The sequence below is a fragment of the Papio anubis genome, chromosome 13 (genome assembly GCF_008728515.1).
Source record: "Papio anubis isolate 15944 chromosome 13, Panubis1.0, whole genome shotgun sequence".
NCBI lineage: Eukaryota > Metazoa > Chordata > Mammalia > Primates > Cercopithecidae > Papio > Papio anubis.
This window is the reverse complement of record NC_044988.1, coordinates 61,370,181-61,398,177: the sequence shown is the minus strand read 5'-3', so window position 1 is coordinate 61,398,177 and position 27,997 is coordinate 61,370,181. Positions and strand designations below refer to the sequence as shown.

General features: G+C 42.6%; 3 protein-coding genes across 12 annotated transcripts in view; 2 read left to right on the top strand and 1 right to left on the bottom strand.

Moving 5' to 3' along the window:
• Positions 1–10: 10 nt before the first annotated feature.
• Positions 11–14,717, bottom strand: DNAJA1 (DnaJ heat shock protein family (Hsp40) member A1). Of its 3 annotated transcripts, XM_009188644.3 has the most exons (9): positions 14,537–14,714; positions 13,292–13,433; positions 12,913–13,090; positions 10,059–10,163; positions 9,380–9,607; positions 5,610–5,724; positions 3,215–3,330; positions 2,790–2,890; positions 11–1,240 (listed from the first exon to the last, which is right to left on the bottom strand). In XM_009188644.3, exons 2-9 carry the CDS (start codon positions 13,421–13,423, stop codon positions 1,022–1,024), a joined length of 1,194 nt encoding a protein of 397 aa, XP_009186908.1. In that variant the 5' UTR covers positions 13,424–13,433; positions 14,537–14,714; the 3' UTR covers positions 11–1,021. The 3 variants fall into 3 exon arrangements, with proteins under 3 accessions (XP_009186908.1, XP_021783138.1, XP_021783137.1); XM_021927446.2 differs by lacking the exon at positions 12,913–13,090 and having other exon boundaries at positions 14,537–14,717; XM_021927445.2 differs by lacking the exons at positions 13,292–13,433; positions 14,537–14,714 and adding an exon at positions 10,529–10,661 and having other exon boundaries at positions 886–1,240; positions 12,913–13,021.
• Positions 14,718–14,799: 82 nt separating this feature from the next.
• APTX (aprataxin) overlaps positions 14,800–27,997 on the top strand; it is a 53,925-nt gene continuing 40,727 nt past the window's right edge. For all 3 annotated transcript variants that reach the window (XM_031654302.1, XM_031654305.1, XM_017949793.2), the window contains exon 1: positions 14,800–15,109. The gene's annotated coding sequence lies outside the window, so the exon portion shown is untranslated. The remainder of the gene's footprint in view (positions 15,110–27,997) is intronic.
• On the top strand, positions 14,995–21,111 carry LOC101024289 (EKC/KEOPS complex subunit LAGE3-like). Of its 6 annotated transcripts, none has more exons than XM_017949799.3 (3): positions 14,995–15,109; positions 17,935–18,115; positions 20,056–21,111. In XM_017949799.3, the coding sequence occupies exon 3, from the start codon at positions 20,083–20,085 to the stop codon at positions 20,512–20,514; it is 432 nt and encodes a 143-aa protein (XP_017805288.1). In that variant the 5' UTR covers positions 14,995–15,109; positions 17,935–18,115; positions 20,056–20,082; the 3' UTR covers positions 20,515–21,111. The 6 variants fall into 6 exon arrangements, with proteins under 6 accessions (XP_017805288.1, XP_017805286.1, XP_009186906.1 ...); XM_017949797.3 differs by having other exon boundaries at positions 20,051–21,111; XM_009188642.4 differs by having other exon boundaries at positions 14,998–15,109; positions 18,083–18,115.

Here is a 27,997-nt window from a genome sequence, read left to right as displayed (position 1 = left end):
GTGACACACATTGGAGATGCTTTGTAATTAGTATATTAAGGAGACAATACATTTCAAGAATTGCTTAAATTCTGATACCGATTTAAGCATGTGAACATATGAGACTTTTAAACATACAATTAAAGCTATTCATCATAATTTGCTATACTACCAACATTACTTTGGAGCATAAGTCAAATCGTTTAAAGTAATCCTGTAACATACCTAAAGAACACCTTCCTATATTATGCATGCAAATTACTTCTCCACGTAAAGGTCTTTTCACTTTAATTTCTACATTACCCAGCTCTGAAGTCACTACTCGGGCTTATGGTCCACAGACAAGGAGGGGGGCAAATGGCCAGGACTGGTCAAGATATATATGGATATATATATATATATATATATGAATGGCACAGCAGAAGGAAACACAATTCTGGAAGTGCAAGCCTTCAAGAAGCAGCATATTATGATAAACCCCTCCTACAGAAAGGTATCATTTTTATCACTGATACCACAGAATAAATTATATATTACGCCATCTTCAAGTAACAGTTGAGGCAATAGAATAAATGCAAAGGCATTACAATGAATCCCACTTAATACAAAGAACTATACAGACCAACACTTCTCTACAAATTTTTTTTTTCCTCATTGCCAGTTAAATACAGAGTTTTACTTTCATAGCTTAACAATGAAGGGTCATACACTGAAGCCAACACATATACCTAGCATTTCAGTCTAAGCTTGTCCACGTACATAGCTGAAGTCAATTACAAGGTTTGGCCTAGAAATGCTAGGGGAACTTCTTTGTAGTTTTTACAGGTATTAAACTTCATCTTGGACACTGAAGTCATCATACATACAGGGCAAAGTCAGAGCTTTTATATTTGTGTTTATTCTTCATTTAACTTTAAAACACTACTAGAGTTGAATATTAAAACAAAAACAAGAGCAAGTAGTGAGCATATTATGATTACAGTCCTTCACTTATTCACTAATGCACATTAAATGCCAGCAGTGAGTGTTATTCACTGGCCCATTAAGAGGTCTGACACTGAACACCACCTCTGGGATGATGTTCATCATCCTCATATGCTTCTCCATTGTAATGGCGCCGTCTTTCCTGATTTGGATCAAAGTCCACCAGTTCTACTTGATCCATCTCATCAGTCTCTTCCACTTCCTTCCTCTCGGGTAGGAGTTTTTCCAGCAAAGACAGTTTATCAGGAGAGAGAAAGCCATTCTCAGGAAAGTTTACCTTCGAAAGAAATTTTTACTGTTCAATCCGATTTCATCATTAGCTCCTTAGTATCATTAGTATCACGGACCCATTTTCCCCAGAAAAAGACATGTAAACACGTAATATTTAGGTGAATCTGCCAATCTCAGAACAGGCTCTTAAAAGGCACAGTGCATAGCATACTCTGAACTAGAGCTCAAGGATTATGACCAAAAGCCAGGCTTTATTAAAAACGATTGCATTAAATAAAACTGCACTTTAACAACCATTGTTCTACCCACCAAACTGACTTTTTAATACCAAAACCCATCCTGCAACAGCCTAACTCTTCTTACGAGATATTTAAACAAAGCTATTCTTACTCTCAAAAGGGTAGTTCTTTCTTATACAAAGATGTTTTTAGGCCAGGTGCGGTGGCTCATACAATTGGGATGACAAATCCCAACACTTTGGGAGGCTGAGGTGGGCAGATCACCTGAGGTCAGGAGTTTGAGACCAGCCTGGCCAATATGGTGAAACCCCAACTCTACTAAAAAGCCTAGCGTGGCAGCAGGCACCTGTAATCCCAGCTACTCAGGAGGCTGAGGCAGGAGACTTGCCTGAACCCAGGAGGTGGAGGTTACAGTGATCCAGGATCGCACCACTGCACTCCAACCTGGGTGACAGAGCAAGACTCCGTCTCAAAAAGGAAAAAAAAAGTTTTAATTAATATTTTTGTGGTGACAGGCCAATTTAAGACTGAGGAAAATGACTGGATTGCTTTATACCTATTAACAAATCAAGCATTACACTACTTTGCCAAGAAATCTGCAATTATTGTAAAGCGCCTCTGAACTTTAAGATGCCAGTTACAACCTTTCATTAGTAAAATACCCACTTGTCCCACACACCCCTCCCACAACCTATCTTTAAATATCCAATTAATGATGCAAAAAAACCCATCCTCAACTTAACAAAGAATGCTCAACATGACAGGAGTAAGTAGTATTAGGTAATTTTTTTTTTTTTTGAGACAGGGTCTCATTCTGTCACCCAGGTTGAAGTACAGTGACATGATCTTGGTTCACTAAAGCCTTGACCACCTAGGCTTAAGCAATCCTCCCACTTCAGCCTCCCAAGTAGCTGGGACTATAGGTGCATGCCACCATGCCTGGCTAATTTTTGTATTTTTTGTAGAGATGGGGTTTTGCCATGTTGCCCAGGCTGGCCTTGAACTCCTGAGCTCAAGTGATCCACCTGTCTCGGCCTCCCAAAGCATTGGGATTATAGGTGTGTGCCAGTGGCACATGGCCAGATCCATGTATTTCTTGCTGAGTAACAAAACATTTAAGTTTCAGGTTGCTTGGCATTCAGAAATTTTATTTTATTTTTTTTAAAAAGAGACAGGGTTTCACTATGTTGCCCAGACTGTTCTCAAACTCCTGGACTCAAGGGATCCTCCTGCCTCAACCTCTCAAAATGCAGGGATTACAGGCATGAGCTACTGTACCTGGCTGAAATTTTACTTTTTTATCAGGTTTTAGTAAGCTAATTTTCTCAAATATTTTTAAAGTACTTTACAGCTTACCTTAAATTCGATGATTAGGCGACCCTTTTCATATGGTCTACGATAAATTGGCATGCCTTCATTTAGTACACACTTGATATCTCCATGCTTGACAATCTGACCTGAAAACATTGAAGCCGAGTTCTTTAAGTATGGTCACATTTTTATGACGCAGGGAATATAAAGAACAAGAGCACTGTCCTAGCTCGTTGGCAGGAATAAAACTTACGTGGCAAAACAATCCTGTTACCTTTCACTTACGGGTTTTCCAAGGGCTGCCAAGAAAGCCAAGACTTTATAACTTCATCTCAGCCCAGAGGAGGATATGTAACCAAGAAAGAAAAACAATGGGTTTCCCTCAGTGCCTATAACTACACTTTGTTATTGGGAGACAAGGAAAATACTAGAATAGAAAAGAGAAGCTTAAGCTTGCCTAGTTCCCATACCTGGATGAGAGGTGATGACTATGGTTCGGTTGTCAAGAGTGGATATCGGCTTCTGGAAGCCACACAATGCTTCAACCAGCTGTATGTCCATACACATGAAAAGGTCTTCTCCTCGTCTGCATAAAATATGACACATTATTTATATTTTTCAAATCACCAATCAGTAGATGTACTAAAGCGGGCTGTTTTTTTGTTTAATAAAAGCAAAGGGTCTTTTACAAAGACACAGACACCCTTTTCTTCCCCCATCGTAAAAATCAAACAGAGCAGAGATCTGGGAAGAACAAACGTGGAACCTGCCAGCCCTGTTTCCTAGATAAGGTTTCGAAGTCATTCCACACATTCTAGGCAGCCTTTACCATTTACCATCTGTGAATTGTTTCATTACCTAATTTTAAATCTGGTTTCTCAGAGGAAAAAAAAAAACACAAAAAACTCTTACAAGAGTGAGGGTTAGGCCGGGCGCTGTGGTTCGCATCTGTAATTCCAGCACTTTGGGAGGATGTGGAGGGTGGATCACCTAAGGTCTGGAGTTCAAGACCAGCCTGGCCAACATGGTGAAATCCCATCTCTACTAAAAATACAGAAAATCAGCCAGGCATGGTGGCGCACACCTGTAGTCCCAGCTACTCGGGAGGCTGAGGCAGGAGAATCACTTGAACCTGGAGGCAGAGGTTGCAGTGAGTTGAGATCATGCCACTGCACTCTAGCCCGGGCAGGGTCCTAGATAATTTAGGCTCTATGAAATTAAACAATGAGGATACGTCCAATTTAAAGGGACTGTAAGAATTTCCTCATTGATGTACCTGAAATAATAGTTCCTGGCATATTGTGAGTGCACACAGCCTTTCAAATTTAACGTAACAGCCCACTTCCTCCTTCTCATGCTTAGCCTTTCCTCTTTTCCAACCCACATTAATAGAACACCTTTAGGCCAGGCGCAGTGGCTCAGACCTGCAATCCCAACACTTTGGGAGGCCGAGGCGGGTGGATTACCTAAGGTCAGGAGTTCGATGCCAGCCTGGTCAACATGGTGAAACCCGTCTCTACTAAAAATACAAAAATTAGCTGGGCATGGTGGCGGGCACCTGTAATCCCAGCTACTCGGGAGGCTGAGGTGAGAGAATCGCTTGAACCCGGGAGTTGGAGGCTGCCGTGAGCCAAGATCGCACCATTGCACTCCAGCCTGGGCTTGTTAAGTGAAACTCTGTCTCAAAAATAAATAAATAAATAAATAACACATCTTTAATCTTTAATACTCTTCTCAAATGACAGCATCAAAATCCTGAGCTTGACAACATTTCCCATTGTCTTCAGACATTTGTAAAATATTAGTCTTTTTTTTGAGACCAAGTTTTGCTCTTTTTGCCCAGGCTGGAGTGTAATGGCACCATCTCAACTCACTGCGAACTCCGCACCTCCCCGGTTCAAGTGATTCTCCTGCCTCAGGGACTGCCACCATGCCTGGCTAATTTCTGTATTTTTAACAGAGATGGCATTTCATCATGTTGGCTAGGCTGGTCTTGAACTCCTGACCACCTGCCTTGGCCTCCCAAAGTGTTGGGATTACAGGCGTGAGCCACCAAACCCAGCCGAAGTATTATTTCATGCTAAACCAGTTAAGATGCTCCCAATTTCACCTCCAGTCCGTTTAAAAAAAAAGAAAGATGGGCTCTTACTGTCACCCAGGCTAGAATGCAGTGGCATGATCATAACCTTGAACTCCTGAGTTCAAGCCACTCTCCTGCCTCGGCCTCCCCAGTAGCTAGGACTCCTGGCCTCAAGTGATCCTCCCACCTCAGCCTCCCAAGTTGCTGGGAATATAGCATGCACAGAGAGTCTGTTATGTTAGCCATGGACATATTTGATATAAACATGTGCTGTTAATCATCAATTTTTCTTGTGCTTCAGTGTTCATCACACTCATTATTTAGTTCAAAACGGTAGACCTGAATTTATACTTAGTATTGTTCCAATTTAAGTTTCCTACAGAGATGCTTTTGGGTATTTACAATTAAAAGCAATTCAACTTTATCATAAACTTGGGATTGAAAACTGGTGAGAGTTTTAAGGCACTTAAATTGTTTTACAAAGATTGAGGGCAAATTTTTGTCCAGGGATGTCTTCCCCAGCCATCTGCTATTTAGGTTCACACAAAACATCTAATTGAAACACATTTTCAACGTTCCATACTTAGAGACAAAAAGCTAAAAATCTGATCCTATGTATTCAACTTCTTACGATCCAAACAATGGTTAACCATCTTTTTCCAGGAAATAGGTTTCAAAAGTAATGGAAAACACTTTAAAAAAAAACAAACAAACAAAAAAACAAACCAAAACCAACAACCCAAATATGTAAGACATCAGTTTGAGTGGTTGATAAAAGTCTTTACCGAGTAAAAACAGCATGGTCCTTCTGATCTAACACAATGATAATATCGCCTGGCTCCAGTCCTGGTTCTTGGTCTCCTTCACCATGGAATGTTATCTTCTGGCCATCTTTCATGCCTAAAAACATTAGTTTTATACTCTTACTAAATATCCAACTAAGGTCAGAATCATACAATGTATACATAAATGTTTGTTTATGTGTAAAAATCACAGAAATGACTAAGAAAGCCCACTTAAGTAGTTCAGTCCAATTTGCTCCTGAAAAAAGATATCACAGTGGAGAACACAAACTCTAGAGGCAAAGAGACCAGCCTTCAAATCTCAGAGCTGCTATTCACTGGCTGGATTACCCTGGGGAAGCTGCATATCCTTTCTAAGTTTCAACTTTCCCACAGACACCTACACCTCATTAGCAATGTTGAGAGTATTAACTAAACAGGTATATGCTGGTACTAAACCATGACTGGCAAACACTGGTTATAACCAAAAAATGTTAATTAACTATTTCAATTTCATTACTTATAACACATCAAATTACTTCTATTAAGTCTAACAGCAATGTAAATCAAGACCCTTCTCTCTATTGTAGTATTTATATATAAAACAAAAAATTTTAAATCTATCTTTTCTTAAGATAGGATCTTGCTCTGTTCTGTTGTCTAGGCTGGAGTGCAGTGGCACAAACATAGCTCACTGCAGCCTCCATCTCCTGGGCTCAAGTGATCCTCCCACCTCAGCCTCCCGAGTAGCTGGGGACCAGCTTTAAAAAATTTTTTTTTTTAAATAGAGACAGGGGTTCTCATGTTGCTCAGGCTAGTCTTGAACTACTGGGCTCAAGGGATCCTCCTGTCTCAGCCTCCTATAGTGTTACGATTACAGACCTGAGCCCGTGCCTGAAAATCCGTATTTTTTAAGAACTATTCAGTATAGTCCCCTTAAAAAAACGGTAACTACATTTTGGGAGGCAGAGTCAGGAGGATACCCTGAGGACAGCACCCTGGAGCACAGGAGTTCGAGCCCTTACGTCATTTAAATTAAAACAAGCAAACAAAACAATCAGCGCTAGACCCTCCCTTAGCCCATGTGGTCCATAAAACACAGGGAGAGGAGTATTTTCTAACAGGGCAAGAAATTCTTAAACATGTTTTTTTGTTTGTTTGTTTGTTTTTTACTGAGACTTCCCTACCCCTCACCTCTGACCCACATATTTTAGTTCAGTAAGGGTTTGGACAACAACTCTTACAACGTAACTCATGTAAGAAAACCTGTGTTTGTAGAGTGTTACACTGAAGCAGTTATCTCCTGATTATTTCCCAAGATCACTCTGGTTACCTAACAGAGCAATCGTGTTTCCCCTTTTAGTATGGAAAATATTAATCCTTTATAAAAAGAGCCAACAGTACAATGAATTCCTACATATCCATCCAATTTAGCTTCAGCAGTTTCTAACTCATGACTAATATTTCATGTATTATACCCCTACCCATGGCCCCCACATATACTTTCAAGTAAACTCCAACCACATCTATTAACCCACAAATACTTCAGTATGTACCTCTTAAATAAGGACTTAAAAGCACTATCATTATCATACACTGACAAAATTAAACAATCTGTCTTTAATCGTGTATTGAGGCAAAATAACTTGTTATGCTAGGGAAGCAAACTCAGCTAGGTTTTCCTGAATGAAGAGCAAGGGTAGGCATAGCACAAATGCCTTCACTTGCTGAGGGCATTAATTTCAAGTTCTCACTTAGAGTTCACTGTTGATAGGTTCTTTCCCCCTCGGCTGTGTTACAGTGACATGACATTACTTGAGGACCTGCATGACATTATTCGAGGTCATTCTGCTAGAAGTCTCAGTTTCCAAGAACCTATCAACAACGTTAAGACTTACTCTATAAGCTACTGGTATCAAGAACACCTCAAAGTATAAACCCCAGGCATGGGCCCACTAAGTGGGAAACACATTAAGTTCAACAACTGGCCAAGAAAACTTATTTTTACCTTTCAATGTACTACATTCTTGGGTGGAAAACCCTGGGGGTCAGAGAGGCCAGTATAATGAGTCACATGATAGAATCCTATTGCAGCCACTTATGTTAATGTAGATTTGTATATTAACAGTTCCAGATTGGTATCATACCATAGTACAGTATAATAGTAGACCCATTTAAAAACAGCAAAATCTGAAAAGAGATTACCATAATGTTGATTTAAGTTTCCTTCTGGGGTTACATACATTTCTTAAAATTTCTGCAATGTACTGCCGTAATACATTTTAAAAGGTTTTTGTAAGTTGACAAGAGTAAAATTTAAAAACCGACAAATCAAATCCCCCCCCCCCCCCAAAAAAAGGTTATATATTTATTTCTAAATCTGGAGCCCAATAGGTAGAGAAGTGTCAAGTCTAAAAAAAAGGAAAAGTAGTCTAAATTCTTTCAAATCAATTAACGGAGCATTTAAATACAACAGATGGGCAAGTAAGCCAATTAAGTGGGCCAATACGTTTATTTAAACAAGTCCAGGTCAGGTATGGTGGCACACACCTGTAGTCCCAGCTACCTGGGAGGTTGAGGTAGGAGAATCGCTTGAACCTGGGAGGGGAGGTTAGAGTGAGCCAAGATGGCATCACTGCACTCAAGCCTGGGCAACAGAGCAAGACTCTATCTCAGGAAAAAAAGCAAAGAACAGAAAATATGTCCATTAGTTTAAAAAATAAACATGACGCCGGTGTGGTAGCTCATGCCTGTAATTCTAGCACTTTGGAAAGCCGAGGCAGGTGATCACCTGAGGTCAGGTGTCCGAGATCAGCCTGGCCAACATGGTGAAACCCCGTCTCTACTAAAAATACAAAACATTAGCCAGGCGTGGTGCTGGGTGCCTGTAATCCCAGCTACTTGGTAGACTGAGGCAGAAGAATTGCTTGAACCTGGGAGGCAGATGTTGCAATGAGCTGAGATCGTGCCATTGCACATTCCAGCCTGGGAAATGAGCGCAAAACTCTGTCTCAGAAAAAACAAAAAAACCCCCATGAATTTTAATGAGACCCAATTCTTCACCTAACTCCCTTCTCAAATCCTTAAAAATATGCCTATCCCTTGATCTAATAACTCTTAATTAGGAATGTGTTCAAATAACTTCATTCTAATTTTTTAAAAGATGGAAGAACTATGGTTTAACAGCAGAGAATTAAGTTTAGAACACTATTCAATCATTTACAGGACCACTGATTTCAAAAGATGATCCTGTTTATATTAGATGAGGAAATTCCTTATTTTCTATTAGTAATATACCAATATGCAAAATTATGTCTGGATGGAAAAACATTATATATTACGCTGCTAAGATCTATTTCTGAGTGATAGGATCATATATAACCTAACTAAGAATGGTTTTTTTTTGAGATGGAGTCTCGCTCTGTTGCCCAGGCTGGAGTGCAGTGGCCGGATCTCAGCTCACTGCAAGCTCCGCCTCCCGGGTTCACGCCATTCTCCTGCCTCAGCCTCCGGAGTAGCTGGGACTACAGGCGCCCGCCACCTCGCCCGGCTAGTTTTTTCTATTTTTTTTTTGTAGAGACAGGGTTTCATCGGGTTAGCCAGGATGGTCTCGATCTCCTGACCTCGTGATCCGCCCGTCTCAGCCTCCCAAAGTGCTGGGATTACTGGCTTGAGCCACCGTGCCCGGCCAAGAATGGTTTTTAAACTATAAAATGTTAATAATAAATCTGCCACAGCGTTCAAGACTTCAGAATAAGTAGCTCAGAACTCACCTTTGTCAATATGAACTTCTAGAATCTTCTTCTCTCGAACTATCTTCCTTCCGTTGCAGCTTTTACATCTATCTTTAGGACTGATCCGCTCCCCATGGCCCTGGCACTCCATGCACACAGACTGAATTTGCTGAACCATTCCAGGTCCTATCTGATGAATTCTTATTTGCATTCCAGTACCTCGGCAATTGGGACAGCACTCTACTGCTCCTTTCTTACCTCCTCTACCTAAATGTAAAAAGAAAATTGAATAACGTATGAATTAGTGTATACAGTAGTAAATGTTTTAAGAAGACAATTCCTAAATGCTGTACTTTTAATATTTTCAAAGTCTGATGGAATGCTACCCTCTGAATATGTAACTGATGAAATCATTTTAATTAGTTTTATTCTCATTAGAACATACTTCATTTCCAGTAAATAACTTTTACTTATTACAAAAAAGATACCAAGCTAGCTTGATCCCAGTTATATTTAAAATATACACAGAAAATAGTGCTGTTATTTCTTTAGGTGGCAGGTTTTCAGTCGGTTTTCTTTATATCAGCCCTCCCCTCCCCCAAAATCTACGTAGTGTACATGAGTCAATTTTACGTATCCAGGAAGTCTTAGCTCCATTTTCAGGTGTCATATTAAAGACGTTTAAAAAAACAAAAAACAAAACAAAAAAACCCCGTACCTTCACATTTGTCACAAATCACATTCTTTTGCAGAGCCAGTTTTCTTGTTGCACCGTTATATAAGTCTTCTAGGGTTACTGAGAGCTGATGTACAACATTTTTGCCTAAAACAAAGTATTTCTCATTACAAATCTGTTTGATGTTGAATCTTACTTATTTGTGCTAAAGGCACTATAAAGAATGTGAAAGGGTAATAAAAGATGAGCCTCACAGGGTACATCTGTTGACTACCTACTATATACACAGAATATCCTCAAACTGTGATGTAATCACAGATGAGAGAAAATCAGGTCAGAAATTAAATATTTGCCTAAGGGCATAGACATGACCATCTTGGAAATATGGTAAGCAGAAACATTAACCTCAAAGTCACTTGAAAAAAACCAACGTTATTTAAAAGGGCACATTTCACAATAATCCAAACATTCATTTCTGTCACAATATATTCTTTGAAGCTTTCACTTCGTACCGTATTGAGCAACGTGACCAATTACTTCATCCAAAAATTCTGTAGCACAGTAAATTCTCATTAATCAAGATTGGCCAGGGAAGTTGATGCATTTATTGAGTCACCACAGAAGAGTATCAATTTCTACTTCTTCCTGATTTAGTAGAAAACAGCCCATTTACTGCTGGGCCAGCACCGGTTGTTTTAAAGGCCAAATTTCTCATACCTTTTATACTAGCATTGCCCAACAGAACTTTCTGCAGTGATAAACGTTTCGTATCTGTTCTATCCAACACAGCAGCCACGAATCACATGTGCTTTCTTTAGACTAAGAAACTGTAGTTTTGTTTTTTTCTGAAATTAATGGAGCCACACATGGCCAGTGGCTCCTAAGGAGTGCCTTACTTCACTTAAATCAGAATGGGAAATGGAAGGTCAAGATCTCATAAGGACACGGAGGTTAGAAATATGAAGTCACCTGCTAATAAGTTAGTAAGTTCCTAGCTAGTGATCCTTCCACAAGGACTTATTCACAGTATTACTGCCTTTCCACCAACTGAAAAAAGTTCTCAAACTCGTTTCTGTTCATGCCTAATGAACATTTTTACTTTCTAATCAAGCATGAAATACCATTAATTATGTCCTTCTGCTTATAGCTCCACCTTTCGTTTTGGCACGCTAAAATCTAGCTGCCCTTATTTTGCACAGTGTTGAGAATGTAAGGAAGGAAAAATAAAGCTTCTAGAGCTTGGGGAAGCACATTTCCCCAAAAATAACCTCTCAATATGATCTAAAGCCACATAAAATAGCTTGCCAATGTTAACCTGCAGGTCAGTTCTTTGTAAGGTAAGTGAAAAACCACCACTACTTTTTTGTGGACAAATTCTACCAATTTACTAAACAAGTGATTTGGATTATCCACTTTCTTTTTAAGGAGTTTAAATATCTTAGAAGCTCAAAGTGAAACTTAATGGCTTGGCCATTCATTCTAAAACTGGTTCTGCTCATCAGCCCTTGTTTGTATTCACTATACTGGTAATAAAGTGAGACTAATTTCTCTTGACTTAAACACTTTATTCCTATGAGCAGTATTTCTAGAGCCCATAGGCCACTTTCCTGATAAATATATTAAATACATAATTTTGACACAATAAAGCTGAAGCAACATTAGATAGGTGGCAGGCAACGAACCAGTTTTCAGCCCTGGCTCTGTTGGTTTGCTATATGAGCTTGAAGACGTTTTATGTTTCTGAACTTTAACTTACTCTCATTTGAAAAAGGCCACTGTACCTACCACCATCGAATTCCTTTGGGGAGTGAGGGAACACCAAATAAGTTCTGTAACAAGGACTTGGAAAATTATATTGCTATATACTTCCTCCTTTTTTGTTTTTTTGAGACGGAGTTTCGCTGTGTCGCCCAGGCTGGAGGGCAATGGTGCGATATCAGCTCACTGCAACCTCCACCTCCCGGGTTCAAGTGATTCTCCTGCCTGTCTCCCGAGTAACTGGGATTACAGGCACGCACCACCACGCTTGGCTAATTTTTGTTTTTTGTTTTTTTTTTGAGACAGAGATTCACTCTTGTTGCCCAGGCTGGAGTGCAGTGGCGCGTTCTCGGTTCACTGCAACCTCTGCCTCCAGGGTTCCTGCCTCAGCCTCCAGAGGAGTTGGGATTGCAGGCGCCCACCACCACACCCAGCTAATTTTGTATTTTTTGTAGAGATGGGGTTTCACTATCTTGGCCAGGCTGGTCTCAAACCCTGACCTCACGTGATCCACCCACCTCGGCCTCCCAAAGTGCTGGGATGACAGGCGTGAGCCACAGCACCAGTTTTGTTCTCATAATTTGATAATATCTAAGATTTTTGGAAGCAGTCATTTGCTACCACTCTATTGGCTAGTTTTTTAGGTCCTTTAAATGTCATTTAAAAAAAAACGTCACCATTGGCCGGGGGTGGTGGCTCACACCTGTAATCCCAGCACTCTGGGAGGCCAAGGCAGGCGGATCACCTGAGCTTGGCAGTTCAAGACCAGCGTGACCAACATGGTGAAACCCCATCTCTACAAAAATACAAAATTAGCCGGGTGTGGTGGCGCATGCCTGTAATCCCAGCTACTTGGGAGGCTGAGGCAGGAGAATCGCTTGAACCCGGGAAATGGTGGTTGCCCTGAGCTGAGATCACGCCGTTGCTCTCCAGCCTGGGCAGTAAGAGGGAAACTCCGTCTCAAAAACAAAAAACAAAACAACAACAAAAAACACGACACCATAAATCAGAGGCAGTTTGTGGTCAGTTTGCAACATTATACCAACATGTAAACAAACATTTAAAATGGATGATTTCTCAAAGATCTGCTCTGACCAACAGCTAACTTTAGTTAGCTGCACAAAGACTAGATTCTTACCTCTCCTTTCTCTCTGCATCCTTCCTCCTCCTCCAAAAAACATATCAAAGATGTCCATGGGGGAGCCAAAACCGCCACCTGCTCCACCCTCTTTAATTGCCTGTTCTCCTCCTTTGTCATACAATTCCCTTTTCTTTGCATCAGAGAGAACTTCGTAAGCTTGAGAAATCTGTTTAAACTGTTTGAGAAAATAAAAATGAATTTTTTTAAAAAAAAACAAGTGTTACCTAGCTACATTACACTTGATCTTAGCTAAAAAGACCGAGAGGTGATCATAATTCCTGTATTAGATACTCGATTTCAGATCACAACAGAAATACTATACATCTGGCAATGAACTATTCATATTCAGATATGTCTAAGAGCATATACTACTCACCTTCTCTCCTTCATTTGGATTCTTATCAGGATGGTACTTCAAGGCCAGTTTCCTATAAGCCTTTTTCAATTCTTCCTGAGTAGCATTGGGTTTAACCCCCAAAACATCGTAGTAAGTTGTTTCTTTCACCATCTTCTACTGCCTGAAATAAGAAACTGCAACTTTAACCGGCTTTCAACTGGTAGTTTTTAATTAATAAAAATGAGAGCTAAGGCCGAACAATCTCTTTGCCAAATCCTATTATAAGAACACCACTTTCCCTAAATTTCACCAAAAAGGTAACAATTCCTGGGATAATTCAGCTATAAACTCCAACAGACAAAACAAACTAATAATCATTACCGGGAAATAATTCGAGAGCCGCCTTCTAGCACCTGGTTCCCATTCTCCCACACCAAAGCTTCCATACTAATATAACACAACTATTATATGGATTCTTCCCGTTTCCCCTAGAGGCGGTGATAGTTGTAACAAAAGCAGCCCTGATATGGTCAGTCTACTGGTCATTACACTATCACTGTCTTTGGTAAATCTGATAAACTCCATACACTCTCCAGAAAAAGACATCTGGGCACACAGTGGTGGGGGGAGAGGTTTATAAAACAGATTACCGGCTCCACAGAGCGAACCCTCCACCGCCCACGGCTTACAGATTCTCCACTTTCACGGCCGAATCCCTTTCGCCCCTCAGGCTGGCAGAGTTTACCTGCCAGGTTTCCCCTTGCACTTGGCGCCGGCCGTTAAGATTTCCTTCCTTTCTCCCTCCCACCCTGGACCCAAGTGGCGGAGGGGAAAGCCCAGCCCTCAACAAAGAAGAGGAGGGGAGACAGAGAAAGAGAAACCGAAAGCCGCAGCCTCCGCCCGGCTCCCCCCGCAGCCCCTCGCCCCTAGTTCTCTGTGCGCGTGCGCAGGGTCGCCAACCACCCCGCCCCCCAACAGTGAGACGGACGGGGAGGGGGGCCGCGGGGGCGCGCACGGACCGAGAGGCGAAGGCAGCAGCTCTTTGGGGATCCCAGGCTGGGTACGGAGGGAGGTCTAGGAAAGGTCTCGGGCCCATTCGCTGTGCGTGGCGGGGATGGGTTGCCAGGGCACCGCACCAGCCCTCCAAAAGGGAAATCGTGGGCCCAGGAACTGACAACGCTCCTGCCCACGCGACCAACGGCCTCCGGACCGCGGCTCCATAGGTTTCCCGGCGCCAATGGCGCCAGCCAGGGGACTGGGGAAAGCTCGAGGGCTCAAACTCACCGGTGCGGGCTGACGCCGGTGTGTGAGGGAGCGGAAAGGAGCGCGGAGCTGTGCGCAGCTCGGGCAGTTACCGCTCCTCCGCCTCTCACCGAGCGTTCTGGAAAGTTCCGCCCGGCGCGCCGCAGCCGTCGTCTTTTGTAGCCGAACCCTGGCGCGTCACCCGCCGGAAGTCCCGCCCCTCTCGGCCGCTGCCACCGCCCAGCGGTTACCTGGGCAACGGCGCGGGGGCGCACGGGTCGGGAGGAGCTGCGCCGAAAGGCCTTGTGGGGGTTGGTGCTAACCCGGCTTCCCGACGCTCGTGGAATCTTCTGGAGCCGTTTTCTCCACTCAGCAAGCCCGAGATGCGGAAGTCTCCGGCTGGTGGGGCATGGCTCAGGAGCAGTGCAAGTCCTAGGGTTCCCAAACCTGTGGGGTGGCCGCCTCCGCCCGCGAGGGCGGGAAGGGCTCGGGTACAGTGATCCAGCGGGAGCTGTGTGTGAACGGGGAAAGCTCTTGAAACAGTCTTGCCCCCCGCTCACCGTCCTATGGGCGCCTCTTTCTGGGAACCCGCTGAGCAAGAAATGCTTGAGCCAGGTGGGTCTAGTCCCCAGACCAATAGCATACGCCTTGGGTCTTGCTGCTTTTCACACGCGGTCCAAGGCGGCTTAATTCATCAAATTGTGAAGTTGTTAGAGCTCTTTGTGCAAGTCCAGGCCCCTAGACACATGTTATCTGTCCTGGACCTCGCTGACTCCTGCAGATTGAGCGCAGAGTGGGACTGAGCTAATCAGTGAAACGTTTGAACCGTCTTTGATGCACGGAGGGCCGTGGACCTCTCTGGTCAGGTTTTCACCCAGTTTGGCTATAGAGTAGCAGCAAGAGTGTCTAAAACAATTTGTTTAATTATTTGACCTAACTTAAATTCTACGGGTCAGTGAACCTGGATGTACAATCTGCAATGTGAGACCTTGGACTTTAAAATGGTACCACGGGGGCTTAATGGGAATTGGGGTCCGCTTCTTTATCCAGGGGCACAACAGAGAAGTCAGTATCTAGCACCAAGAAAGATGGAGTTTGCCAGGGTCAGTGACTCACGTGTGTAATCCCAGCACTTTGGGACGCAAGCGTGGACTGATTGCTTGAGCTCGAAGTTTGGTACCAGCCCCAGCAACGTGGTGAAACCCCGTCTCGATTTAAAACAAAAACAGAACTGGAGATGCAGAGTTGAAAACCCCAGTTAGACTTCAGTGAGAAGCCAACAAGTCAACAGACTGCCAGGGAAACCATGAGGTAGAAGTCAGTACGGAGAGTCTCCTATTAGACGTGATAGATCAGAGTTTCCTTGGGAAAAGTGACAATTGAGCTGAGTTTTGAAAATGGGAGAAGAGCAATGGACAAAGCACAGGGAAAGGCTATACTAAGGTTTGGAAGAATATAGTGTTTTTAGGAAATTGGAACTAATTGGATATATCCAGAGCTAAGAGAGCTAGAATAGCCGGAGGTGAGGCTTCAGAGCTAGTTAGGGCATGCCTTTGTCTGTTGGTATAGATGTTACGTTGAGAATTTTGAACTTTATCCTTGGAAGCATGCTCATGCTGCCTCTTCAGCCTTTCCTCTTTCATTAATTTTAACTGCTTTCCAGTGACAGAACTATCTGTAGTTTCCCATATACACCTTTTCACCTTTGTGTGCTTTTGCTTTGGCTGACAGACACCTGATTTTTTTCAATCTTAGGTGTTGCCTTCTCAAGTATCACTTCTGGTATAACATTTTTAGTTTAAACCAACCCTTAGTAAACGTCTGATATTACCAGGCAGTGTACTAGGGCTTTGTAATACAAAAATCACGTAAGTCAGGCCGGGAACCGTGGCTCACGCCTGTAATTCCAGCACTTTGGGAGGCCGAGGTGGGCGGATCACCTGGAATGAGGAGTTCTAGGCCCAGCCCGGGCAACATGGTGAAACCCCTCTCTACTAAAAATAGAAAAAATTAACCAGATATGGTGGCATGTGCCTGTAGTCCCACCTACTCAGGAGGCTGTGGCAGGAGAATCGCTTGAACCTGGGAGGCAGAGGTTACAGTGAGCAGAGATGGCGCCACCACACTCCCGCCTTGGTGACAGAGCGAGACTGTTGAGTCTCAGGAAAGAAAAAAAAAAATCACGTAAGTCATGGTCCCTGCCTTCAAGCAGCTCACAACATACGGAACCAGAAACAAACAGTTGAGTGTTAAATGCTAATAGAGGAAGAGTAGAGGGGTGCATGGTGGCTCAAGCCTGTAATCTCAGCACTGGGAGGCCTAAGCAGGCGGATCCCTTGAGTTCTGGAGTTTGAGATCAGCCTGGGCAACATAGTAAGACCTCGTTTCTACAAAAATTAGAGTTAGTGTGGTGGTGTGGGACTGTACTCCCAGCTACTTGGGAGGCTGAGGCAGGAAGATGGACCTGGGAGGTCAAGGCTGCAGTGAGTGGTGATTGCACCGCTGCACCTCAGCCTGGGCGACAGGGCAATACCCTGTCTAAAAACGAAACTAACAAAAAAGTTAACAGTTTTAAGAAGCATTCTTATGTAAAATACAAAAAACTAGCAATAACTTTGTGTATGGTCTTCGTTTGTATGGAAATGGGATCACACAAGCTTTTTACAACTTGCCCTTTTCACTTTGTCATCTTACTATGTTAGGATTATTAATATACCTTGTTATTTTTAATGGCATAGTATGCAGGCACCATAATTCCCCTGCTGAGGAACATTTCAGCAATTTCCAGTGTTTTACAAACTGCTGCAGAGAAATTAGCAAATACAGCTTTGAGTACTCATGCAAGTATTTCTGTTGGATGGACAGCTAGAATTGAAATTGCTGAGTCAACATGAATGCAGATTTAAAATTGTAATAAATAAGTTTCCCTATTGGTTTGTAACTGCTTCCAGCAATGTGTGAGTAGGCCTTGCCAGTATGAGGGATTCTACCTTTTGTTGTGAAAATCTTTGCTAAACTTGGAGATAAAAAGTGATATTTTATTGTTTCGAGTTTCTTTATTAGTAAGTTTAACCATGTTTTAAATGTTTACTGACTCTCCTGTCAACTGTTCATATTATTTTACCATTTTTCTGTGGTGTAATACCACTATTTTAATAGTAGCACTTTTAGGGATAGATATTAGTCTGTCATGTGTTACAATTATTTTCTTTAGTATATTGTTAGCTTTTTACTTAGTATCTATATATATATATTTTTGGGCCATATAAAGATTTTAATTTTTGTGTAGGTAAGTTGTGACTCTTCCTTTTTGGCCTTTTTCTTCTCTCCACCTTCCCCTTCACCAGTCTAGCATTATAGATATAAATCTATTGTCCCAGGTTTACAGGTTACGTCTAGTACTTTCATTGTTTCCTTTTTTGTTTGTTTTTAATTAACAGCCTTGATGTGTTGCCCAGGCTGGACTCGAACTCCTAGGCTCAAGTGATTCTCCTGCCTCAGCCTCTTCAGTACTTGGGACTACAGACACCTGCCATTGCATCTGGAATCATTGTTCTATTTTAAACTTACGTTTTTTATTCCATCTAGAAGTTATTTTGCTGTAAGGACTGAGGATTATTTGTAAGTAACTGATCTTTATTTTTCTCCAGATGGCAAGCTAGTTTGTCTAATGCTAATCTTATTTTTCCTGACTAATATGAAATGTGCCCCCCAACTTTTATGTGTGTGTGTGTAGAGACAGAGTCTTCCTATGTTGCCCAGGCTGTTCTTGAACTCCTGGGCTCAAGCAGTTCTCCTGCCTTGGCCTCCCAAAGTGCTGGTATTACAGGCGTGAGCCACCACAGCTGGCCACCACTTTTAATGTATACTAAATTTCCACTGAAATACACGGTACTACTTCCCTTCATTGTTCTTGCTTTTTAGAATATTCCTTGCATTTTTTGAGTATGTTTATTCTTCCAGAGGAACTTGGGAATATTTCTGGCCGAATCCCCCCAAATCCCATTGTGAGTTTTATTGTGATTACAGTGATTTTATGTATCAGTTTGAAAGAGAATTAACATGTTTAAAATGTTGAATCTAGGCTGGGCGCGGTGGCTCACGCCTGTAATCCCAGCACTTTGGGAGGCCGAGGCGGGCGGATCACAAGGTCAGGAGATCGAGACCACAGTGAAACCCCGTCTCTACTAAAAATACAAAAAATTAGCCGGGCGCGGTGGTGGGCGCCTGTAGTCCCAGCTACTCAGGAGGCTGAGGCAGGAGAATGGCGTGAACCTGGGAGGCGGAGCTTGCAGTGAGCCGAGATCGCGCCACTGCACTCCAGCCTGGGCGACAGCGCGAGACTCCGTCTCAAAAAAAAAAAAAATAAAATAAAATAAAATAAAATAAAATGTTGAATCTTCCTACTTATGAACATATAACTGAATATTTACTTTCTTCATTTTTTTAACTAGGTCCTCATCATTTCTTCTTAAATGTGTTACTAGGCATTTTTTATTGTTGCTGTCACGGATGGCTTCTTTTCTTACCATTATATTTTTTTTCAGTGGGATACTTCATACTTTCTTTTTTTTTTTTGGAGATGGAGTTTCTCTCTTTTTGCCCAGGCTGGAGTGCAATGGAGCCATCTTGGCTCACTGCAACCTCCGCCTCTCGGATTCAAGTGATTCTCCTGCCTCAGCCTCCTGAGTAGCTGGGATTACAGGCATGCACCACCACGCCTGGCTGATTTTGTATTTTTTAGTAGAAACAGAGTTTCTCCGTGTTGGCCAGGCTAGTCTTGAACTCCCAACCTCAGGTGATCCGCCTGCCTCGGCCTCCCAAAGTGCTGGAATTACAGGCGTGAGCCACCATGCCTGGCCAATAACTTTCAATAACCACATGGCCATAAGTGTTCATAGAGGTAGCTGGAGATGGCTGGAGGCGTGGCAGGAGCCAAATAATAAGGGCTTGGGCATTATGCTAAAAAGTTTGAATTTTATTTTGAAGGCTCTTGAGAGACACTGGGGAATTTTAGGGATGGGGTGATATAACCTGTAACAGCTGACTTTTTGTTTCTTTTCTCTTTCCTCATCTTTTCTCTCTTTTGTGAGGACCTGTCAGGTGCTGCGCTAAACACTACAAATGTTGCCATATTGTAATCCTTACAGTAACCCTTGTTTTACAGCCGATTTGATTACATTTCACAATAATCACTTGGGTGCTAATATGAAGGTTGGATTCTTAGCAGGTTTTTATGGTGAGCAATCAGATCAGAAGTGATGAGGCCTAAATAGAAGAAATGGAGAGGGAGAAAAATAAATACAAATATAAAAACATATAAAGTCTTCGGGTGGAGTCGTGGTGACGATGCATAGGTGGGGAGGAGGAGGAATGACTTCCAGCTTTCTGGCTTGAGCAACAGGATGGTTGGAGATGCCCTTCCTGGGATAGGGAGCCTGGAAGGAGGAAGAGGAGAAAGAGGCCAGGGTAGGAGCAAAATTGGGTGAAGGAAAAGGTGAGTCCAGGTTTGAGTGAGTAGAACTACAGCTATACTTTTTTCTTTAATTTAAAAAGAAAAGGAGTCGGAGCGGCGGCGGCGGCGGGTCATGCGGGACGCGGATGCAGACGCAGGCGGAAGCACCAACTGCGGGGATAGCCAGGGTGACCACAGCTGCCCCGGTGGCGCGGACACAGCGGCAGCTCCAGCCGGCGGAGCTCCCCGAGCTCACGCCTCAGGTTCTGGCAGAGACGCCACGTCTGTGGCCAGGGGGCCAGGAATGCGGCCACACGTATTCACCCTCAGCGTGCCTTTCCCGACCCCCTTAGAGGCGGAAATTGCCCGTGGGTCCCTGGCTCCAGATGCTGAGCCCCACCAAAGGGTGGTTGGGAAGAATCTCGCAGTGAGCGGCAGGATCTTGGCCGTCCGCTGGGAAGCTGAAGACTGTCGCCTGCTCCGAATTTCCGTTATCAACTTTCTCGACCATCTTTCTCTGGTGGTGCACACCATGCAGCACTTTGGGCCCCCCATTTCCCGCTAAGCCTGGTCTGGCAAAATGGGGCGAGGTCTAACCTTGCGTCTCCTCCTAGGCAGTGCATCCATTCTTCCCTAGGGCAGGGAATTCCCATAGTTGCTACTTTCCTGGAAGGGCCTCATGGTCGGCCTGTACTGGCCTTAGGATACTCAGGGGCCCCTTGTTTTATCTGGTTCTTAAATGTTTGTTACACAGAAAATAAAACTGAGCTACTATTACAAAAAAAAAAAATTTTATCAGCACAAAGTGGAAAGTAAATCCTAACTAAAATGCTGTTTTTTATGTTTGTATAAATTTAAATTTCTTGGAATATTTAGTTTTTAATTAACTAGGGCCAGATTTTTATTTATTTATTTATTTTTTGAGTAGCACCAATTTGTTCTAGTTCTTCTCTTACCTCTCTATATACAATTTCAGTCTTTATGAACTCTCCTTCATTCCTACCCCCACTCGCCACCCCTCATTTTTTTTAAACTAAACTTTTTATTTAAGAGTAGTTTTAGATTTGCAGAAAAGTTGTCAGGGTAGTGCAGAGTTCCCATTATCCAGCATTCCGTCTTCCCTATTGTGAAAATTTACATTAAAATGGTACAGTTCCCACAACTAATTAATCAACGTTAATACATTATTATTAACTAAAGTTCGTTCTTTATTTGGGTTTCCTTAGTTTTTCCCTTTTCTGTTCCAGGATCCCACCCAGGACACCACATTACTTTGAGTTGTCATGTCTCCTTAGTCTCTTCTTGACTGTGACAGTTTCTCAGACTTCACTTATTTTTAAGGACCTTGACAGTTTTGAGGAGTACATACTTTTTTTTTTTTTTTTTTTTTTTCGAGACAGAGTCTTGCACTGTCGCCCAGGCTGGCGTGCAGTGGTGCAATCTCGGCTCACTGCAACCTCTGCCTCCCAGGTTCCAGTGATTCTCCTGCCTCAGCCTCCCCAGTAGCTGGGATTACAGGTGTCTGCCACCACGCCTGGCTAATTTTTTGTATTTTTAGTAGAGATAGGGTTTCACTATGTTGGCCAGGCTGGTCTCGAGCTCCTGACCTCGTGATCCACCCACCTTGGCCTGCCAGAGTGCTGGGATTATAGGCGTGAGCCACAGTGCCCGGGCAAGTATGTGTCTTTTTTCTTTTCCTTTTTTTTTTTTTTTGAGACGAAGTCTTGCTCTTGTCCCCCAGGCTGGAGTGCAATGGCGCAATCTCGGCTCACTGCAACCTCTGCCTCCTGGGTTCAAGCGATTTTCCTGCCTCAGCCTCCCACGTAGCTGGGATTACAGGCGCCTGCCACCACATCTGGCCAATTTTTGTATTTTTAGTAGAGATGGGGTTTCACCATGTTGGTCAGGCTGGTCTCGAACTCCTGACCTCAGGTGATCCGCCCGCCTCGGCCTCCCATCTTAGTAGAGATGGTGAAACCTCATCTTTACCAAAAATACAAAAATTAGCCAACATGAAGTGGCACGTGCCTGTAATCCCAGCTACTCAGGAGACTGAGGCAGGAGAATCACGTAAACCCAGCAGGCGGAGGTTGTAGTGAGCCGAGATCGTGCCACTGCACTCCAGCCTGGGTGACAGAGCGAGACTTTATCTCAAAAAAAAAAATTAAATGAAAAATAAAATTTTGGTTTTCATTTGTGACTCCTGGCCAGAGGTCCTAAAACCCTTGACATTTCCTAAATGATGAAAGTGGTATCTTGTTATTCATAACAAACCCCTTTCAGTCACATCTGAGTTTATATTAATGAAGTGACTTTTGGAGAGCCTCAAAAGAATGGTGGGGAGGGCGGAAGGGGGACGCTGATTGCTACGGGAAGTAACCATGTGATTGGAGGGTTGGGACTTTCAGCCTCAAGCCATGACCTCCAGGGAGGAGAGAGGGGCAGGAGATTACCATTGGGCAATGACTTAATCAATCATGCTTACATAATGAAGCCTCAATTTTAAAAAACCCTAACCAAAGGGGTTTGGAGAGCTTCCAGGTTGGTGTTGGAAGGATTGAGCTGGAGAGGGCCTTTTGAAGGTCCGTATCCCTGCCCCAAACTGAGAAATGTAAAGGTTATTTCTAAGTTCTGTGAGCTGTTCTAGCAAGTTATTGAACCTAAGGAGGCGGTTGTGGGAATCTCTGTGCTGTGGTCTGAATGTTCGTATCCTATTGGACTTCATAAAATGGAAATCCCCAAGTTGATATTCAGAGATGGGACCTTTGGGAAGTGACTACGTCATGGGATTAGTGGCCTTATAAAAGAAACCCAGGAGAGCTTGTGAGTCCCTTCTGCCACGTGAGGACACAGCTCTGTCTACAAACCAGGAAAGAGGCCCTCACCAGACACCCATTCATCTGGTGCTTTGATCCTGGACTTTGCAGCTTATACAACTGAGAAATAAGTTTTGGTGTTTGTAAGCTCCCCAGTTAATGGCCTGTTATAACAGCTCAAATACATGAAGACACCCCCCATTCATAGCCAGTCTATCAGAAGTACAGGAGACCCTGGACTTGCTGTTGGTATCTCAAGTTGGGGGCAGTCTTGTGAGACTGAGCCCTTAACCTGTGGGATATGCAATAATGTTGGATAATTAGTGTCAGGATTGAATTAAATTGTAGGACACCCAGTTGTTGTGTGCAGAGAATTAGAGAATTGCTTAGTTTGAAGCCCCTCCTCCCTTGACATTTGGTCCAAAGTATTATGAATAGAGGAACAGTTTTCCTTTTGGACAGAAATTTTTGTCTGTTTTGTTTTATAATATATCCTAAGCATCTAGAACACTGCCTGGTACAGAGTTGGTACTCAATAAATTGTGAATGAATACGCTTTGTGCCAGAATTTGTGCCAGGTACTGGGCATATAGTTGTGAAAAAGCGGAGATGGTGCCTGCCTTCTTAAAACGTCCAGCCCAGTACTACACAGTCCAGTGATTTTTCTGCCTGCCTGGGCTGCCCTCCTCTAACAAACATCAGAGTGCCTAATTGCTGAGCTCAGAGTAGACTTTCCTCTTAGCAGTACTTTTTAGATAGTTTTGTTTTTATGTTTTTTTTTAATTCTGAAAAAATGGGGGGAGAGTAATGCATTCTATTTAGTCACTCTAAGTTAAAAGTCTACAGTTTTCCTCAATACAGAGACAAAATAGTGTTGTCTTTAAAGTCCAGGCCTGGTAGAGAGCCGAAAGAAGTCATGAGGTACATTTGGTTTACTTTTTCTTTCCTTTATTTTTTTAAACCTAAAGGAAGATGGTTGTAATGTTTTATACTACTGAAGAGTGAAAGGATGTGCAGTAAACATGTTTATTGCTGTCTTTTTTGTAAACTGGAATGTTTCATTTACGAGATCCTGACCTATTTCTTGAGATCTTCTGTGTGCTGTTTGTTGAAATGAATTTTTACATGGCTAAAACACTTAAGAAAAAAAGGAGCTAAAATTGAGTGCATTGAGAGATTATCTGCTGGTTCAGCATACTTCAGATGTTGTGTCAGCAACAGTACTTTCACCCTGTTCTTACATAGTCAATCACACCATCATGGGAAACTCCAAGGTTGGGAATATACCTGAAAAGTGGAAAGAATTCAGGAAGAATACTGCTGCACAGATATAAGACTAAACAAAATGACTTGTAAAGCCCTTCAAAATCTCAGACTTTTGGTCTAAATAATACAAATTCCTAAATCCCATTTGGCATCATTTATTTAAAAAATTCTGTTGATAACATTTTGTGTATATCCATCTTCTAGATAATTAATTCTTCACCTCACTTTGTTGTCAAATGTATTCTAACTTGTTTGATATTTCATCTGAATTTCCTTCCCTGCACAAAAATTCAGATGCAGATGTGAATTGTTTTGCCCCATAATCTTGTCAGAAAAAAACTGATGAAACTATCATGGAAATAGCTTTGATTAATTACAAACAACTTCAGTGGTGTCCTATAAGCCCATGATATAACACCAAAATCTACTCTGTAAGATTAAAAAAAAGTTTTCTTGCATGCATGTGGCAGCAAACTTGTTTGAAGATTGGTGTGTTGTGACATCCTCAACAAAATACAGAACAAAAGAAAATACAGGCTGGGCGTGGTGGCTCACACCTATAATCCCAGCACTTTGGGAGGCTGAGGCAGGCAGATCATGAGGTCAGGAGTTCAAGACCAGCCTGGCCAACATGGTGAAATCCTGTCTCTACTAAAAATACAAAAATTAGCTGGGCATGGTGGTATGTGGCTGTAATCCCAGCTACTTGGGAGGCTGAGGCAGGAGAATCACTTGAACCCAGGAGGTGGAGGTTCAGTGAGCTGAGATCGCATCATTGCATTCCAGCCTGGGCAATCATGTGAGGCTCCATCTCAAAAAAAAAAGGAAAGAAAATACAACTCAAGCAGTGACCCTTATGCAGGATCTTCTCTAATGCCTTTGATAATTAATAAGGCATTAGTATTTGTGTTCCCACATCACCCAGTGTGCACACCTCCATCATAGCATTTATGCAAATATGTATACTGTATTATAAACATGGAAGGCAATGCTTTCTTCCAGAAGGGTTCACAGCCACTTCTAAGGATACAACAAATAAACAGAGATAATAGACCCCAAGATGCCATACATTAAAAGTGTGGAGAACGAAGAAAGTAAAAACATGGGTAGTAACAAAATGGAACCAGAGACAAAGCTAAAATGCACAGAAGAATGACCTTCACATTTGCTGCAGCTGGGCCATGAATTTGTCTCTAAGCTGACAACCTCATTGGTCCCACAATTCATGATATCTGAAGATAAAACATAAATCCAGTACTCTGGAGAGGTAAAACTATTCCTGGAATGGAGATCAGATTGGAATGTCTCCCAGGGATGCTTATAAAGAGCACATTGTGTTATGTGAGGAGCAGTGTCCTTGACAGTATCCCTGACTGGGTGACCAGTGCAGAGGGATGCCTCTGATGGAAGCACAACAAAGGGCAATTTGCTGAGCTACAGCAGTGTTTCTAGGGTGACTGTCTTGGTGATCATGGCTTAACAATGTTTTATCTCCAGCACCTAGTTTAGTAATTGGCATATAGCACGTGTCAAGAAGTGTTTGTTGAGTGAATGTCTAATAGACAAGACCCAGTTTAAGGACTCCCTCTAGGGCGACTCCCCTGATTACCAAGACCTGGTGTTCTGCTCCCCAGCTATGCATCCTTTTATTAAGAACTGTAGCTCCCCAGCTAGGCATACTTTTGTTAAGGATGTCCTGCTCCCCAGCTAGGCATACTTTTGTTAAGCTGTTAAGTGGTACAGCTGTGGAATATTTTTTCTACTGTTGGGTTAAACTGCCATTTTCTACCACCTACCATGATTTCTAATAAAGTGCCCTTTAGATATTTTTGTGTTAAATTTCCCTCATCTTCAAATATGGGAGTGAGGCCAGGGGTGTTTGTACATACTTGCTGATGGTGGCTAGTGGTGGTGCGTCAAGAAAGTCCTGTACTTACCACACTGAGAGGTCAATCCTCAGGTAAACTTATGAGTGCTATTGGCTTAGAATCCTACATCCAGGTTGTCCCTCGGAGCAGAGGCAGGGCTGGTAATGGTGCCAGGGTAGACCTTTGCCATCAGTTTCTGTGCTGAGCATGGGGAAGACCTAGACACAGGCCACAGTAGTACCAGCATTAAAAGGGACTCTGCACTAAATTAGCAGCTACCGACTGGGGCTCTTTCCACTCCTCTTGGGAGATTGGGGTTGGGTTGAGTGCATAGGTTGGAGTTGTTATTTTTAGCTGCCAGAGTTAGAGCCCTAGGGGTGAGGCCTGATGTAAAAGTCCTTCTTCCTGGTGGTTGCCCCGACCTGTCATTACTGACTTTCATCTCCCTGTTATCAGTCACATTGAAAAGGCATTTTGAAGCAGGATCTTGGTCCCATGAGCAGCTTTCTACCTGCCTAGTCATGACGATGTCTTCATTGTGAAGAAGTTGTGATGAAGATAACTGTTCATCTTCTGTTGTGTAACTTTACCTTTTTCTTTCTTCAACAGCAATGGCACTGTCAGATCTAGGACAGGAAACAGGGAAAGGCACTGTAGTAGCTAACAATACGAATTCTGGAAACTGAATCCTGGCCCCACCACAAACAAGTTCCTTATTTTTTCTGTGCCTCAATTTCCTTATCTGTAAAATTGGATCATAATAGTATCTAGCTCATAGAGTTATTGTGAAGAGTAAATGAGTTAACATGTACGAAGTGTGCAGAAGAGTATCTACATGTAAATAAACATGTAAATGTTTCCTAATAATAATAATGGTCATAGAAATCACTATCCTATTCAAACAGAGGAAATAGTAGACCTAGTAAATCAACATTACATTGATTTACTAAAATATTGATTGAGTACCTACTATATGTCAGGGTCTTTTCTAGGTCAGTAAAACAATGTTGACCGTGACAGACACAATCCCTTTTCTCATGGGGCTTACGGATGAGTGGGGCATAGGCATTAAACTAACATTTACACAAGTATATAAGGCAACTCTTCTATTAGGAAGTTGAGCCTTGACCCAGATTTCAGACAGTCTTATGACTTCCAGAACATGGTAGGAATAGTGCCCTCACCCTTTTTTAAAAAGGGAGTGTTCTGGTTATCTAATGCTGTTTAGCAAGCTGCCCTCAAAATTGGTGACTTAAGGTAACAATCATTTATTTGCTCAGAATTCCGCAGTTGGGGCAGGGCTTAGCCTGGATAGTACATCTCTGTTCTGTGTAGCAACTGCTAGGGTGGCTTCCCTAGGGCTGGAGGACCCACTTCCAAGCTGGGTCAGTCATATACTGGCTGTTACTGGCTGGGAGCTCTGCTGGGACCTCAATTCTCTTTCATGTGGCTAAGTTGGGCTTACAGCATGGCAGCTGGATCCTTTGAACAGCGCACCCCAAGAGGATAGGCCACAATGTGTAAGCATTTATTAAGGCTCTGCTTGCATTGTGCTTGTTAATGTGCCATTGGCAAAAGCCAGTCACTTAGCCAAGTCCAGTCGATGTGGAAGGGGACTACGCAAGGGTAGGAATTCTGAAAGGTACGAGAATCAATTAGGTCTACTAAAGTAATTGGCTACCACAGAGAGAAAAGCTAAATATACATTTTCTAAAAAATTTTGTGTGTTTTTTTTTCTTTAATCACATATGCTATATCTTCTCTCTCTAAAATATCCAAGAAGTCACACAGGTTGAAAGTAAGGTCTCTTGTGAATCAAAGCCCTTTAGAGAGTGGTTAAAATTTTTGTTATAGGCCTCATAATTTAGGAGCAATATTATTCTATGAAAGCAGAAGTTTTACTGTGGTTAAAAGTATGGTGAAGACAGTTGATGAAATTGTATTATTTTGACATAGAGAGCTGGAGCTTTGCTTGTGAAAAGAATGACAAAGTAGGAGTGTCTCAGGGTTGTCTGAATGGTGTAAGTGTGTAGATATTCAAATTTGTTGTCAAGAGGAACCAAACCATGCTCAGGAAAATGCCACTGGACGTCCAGTC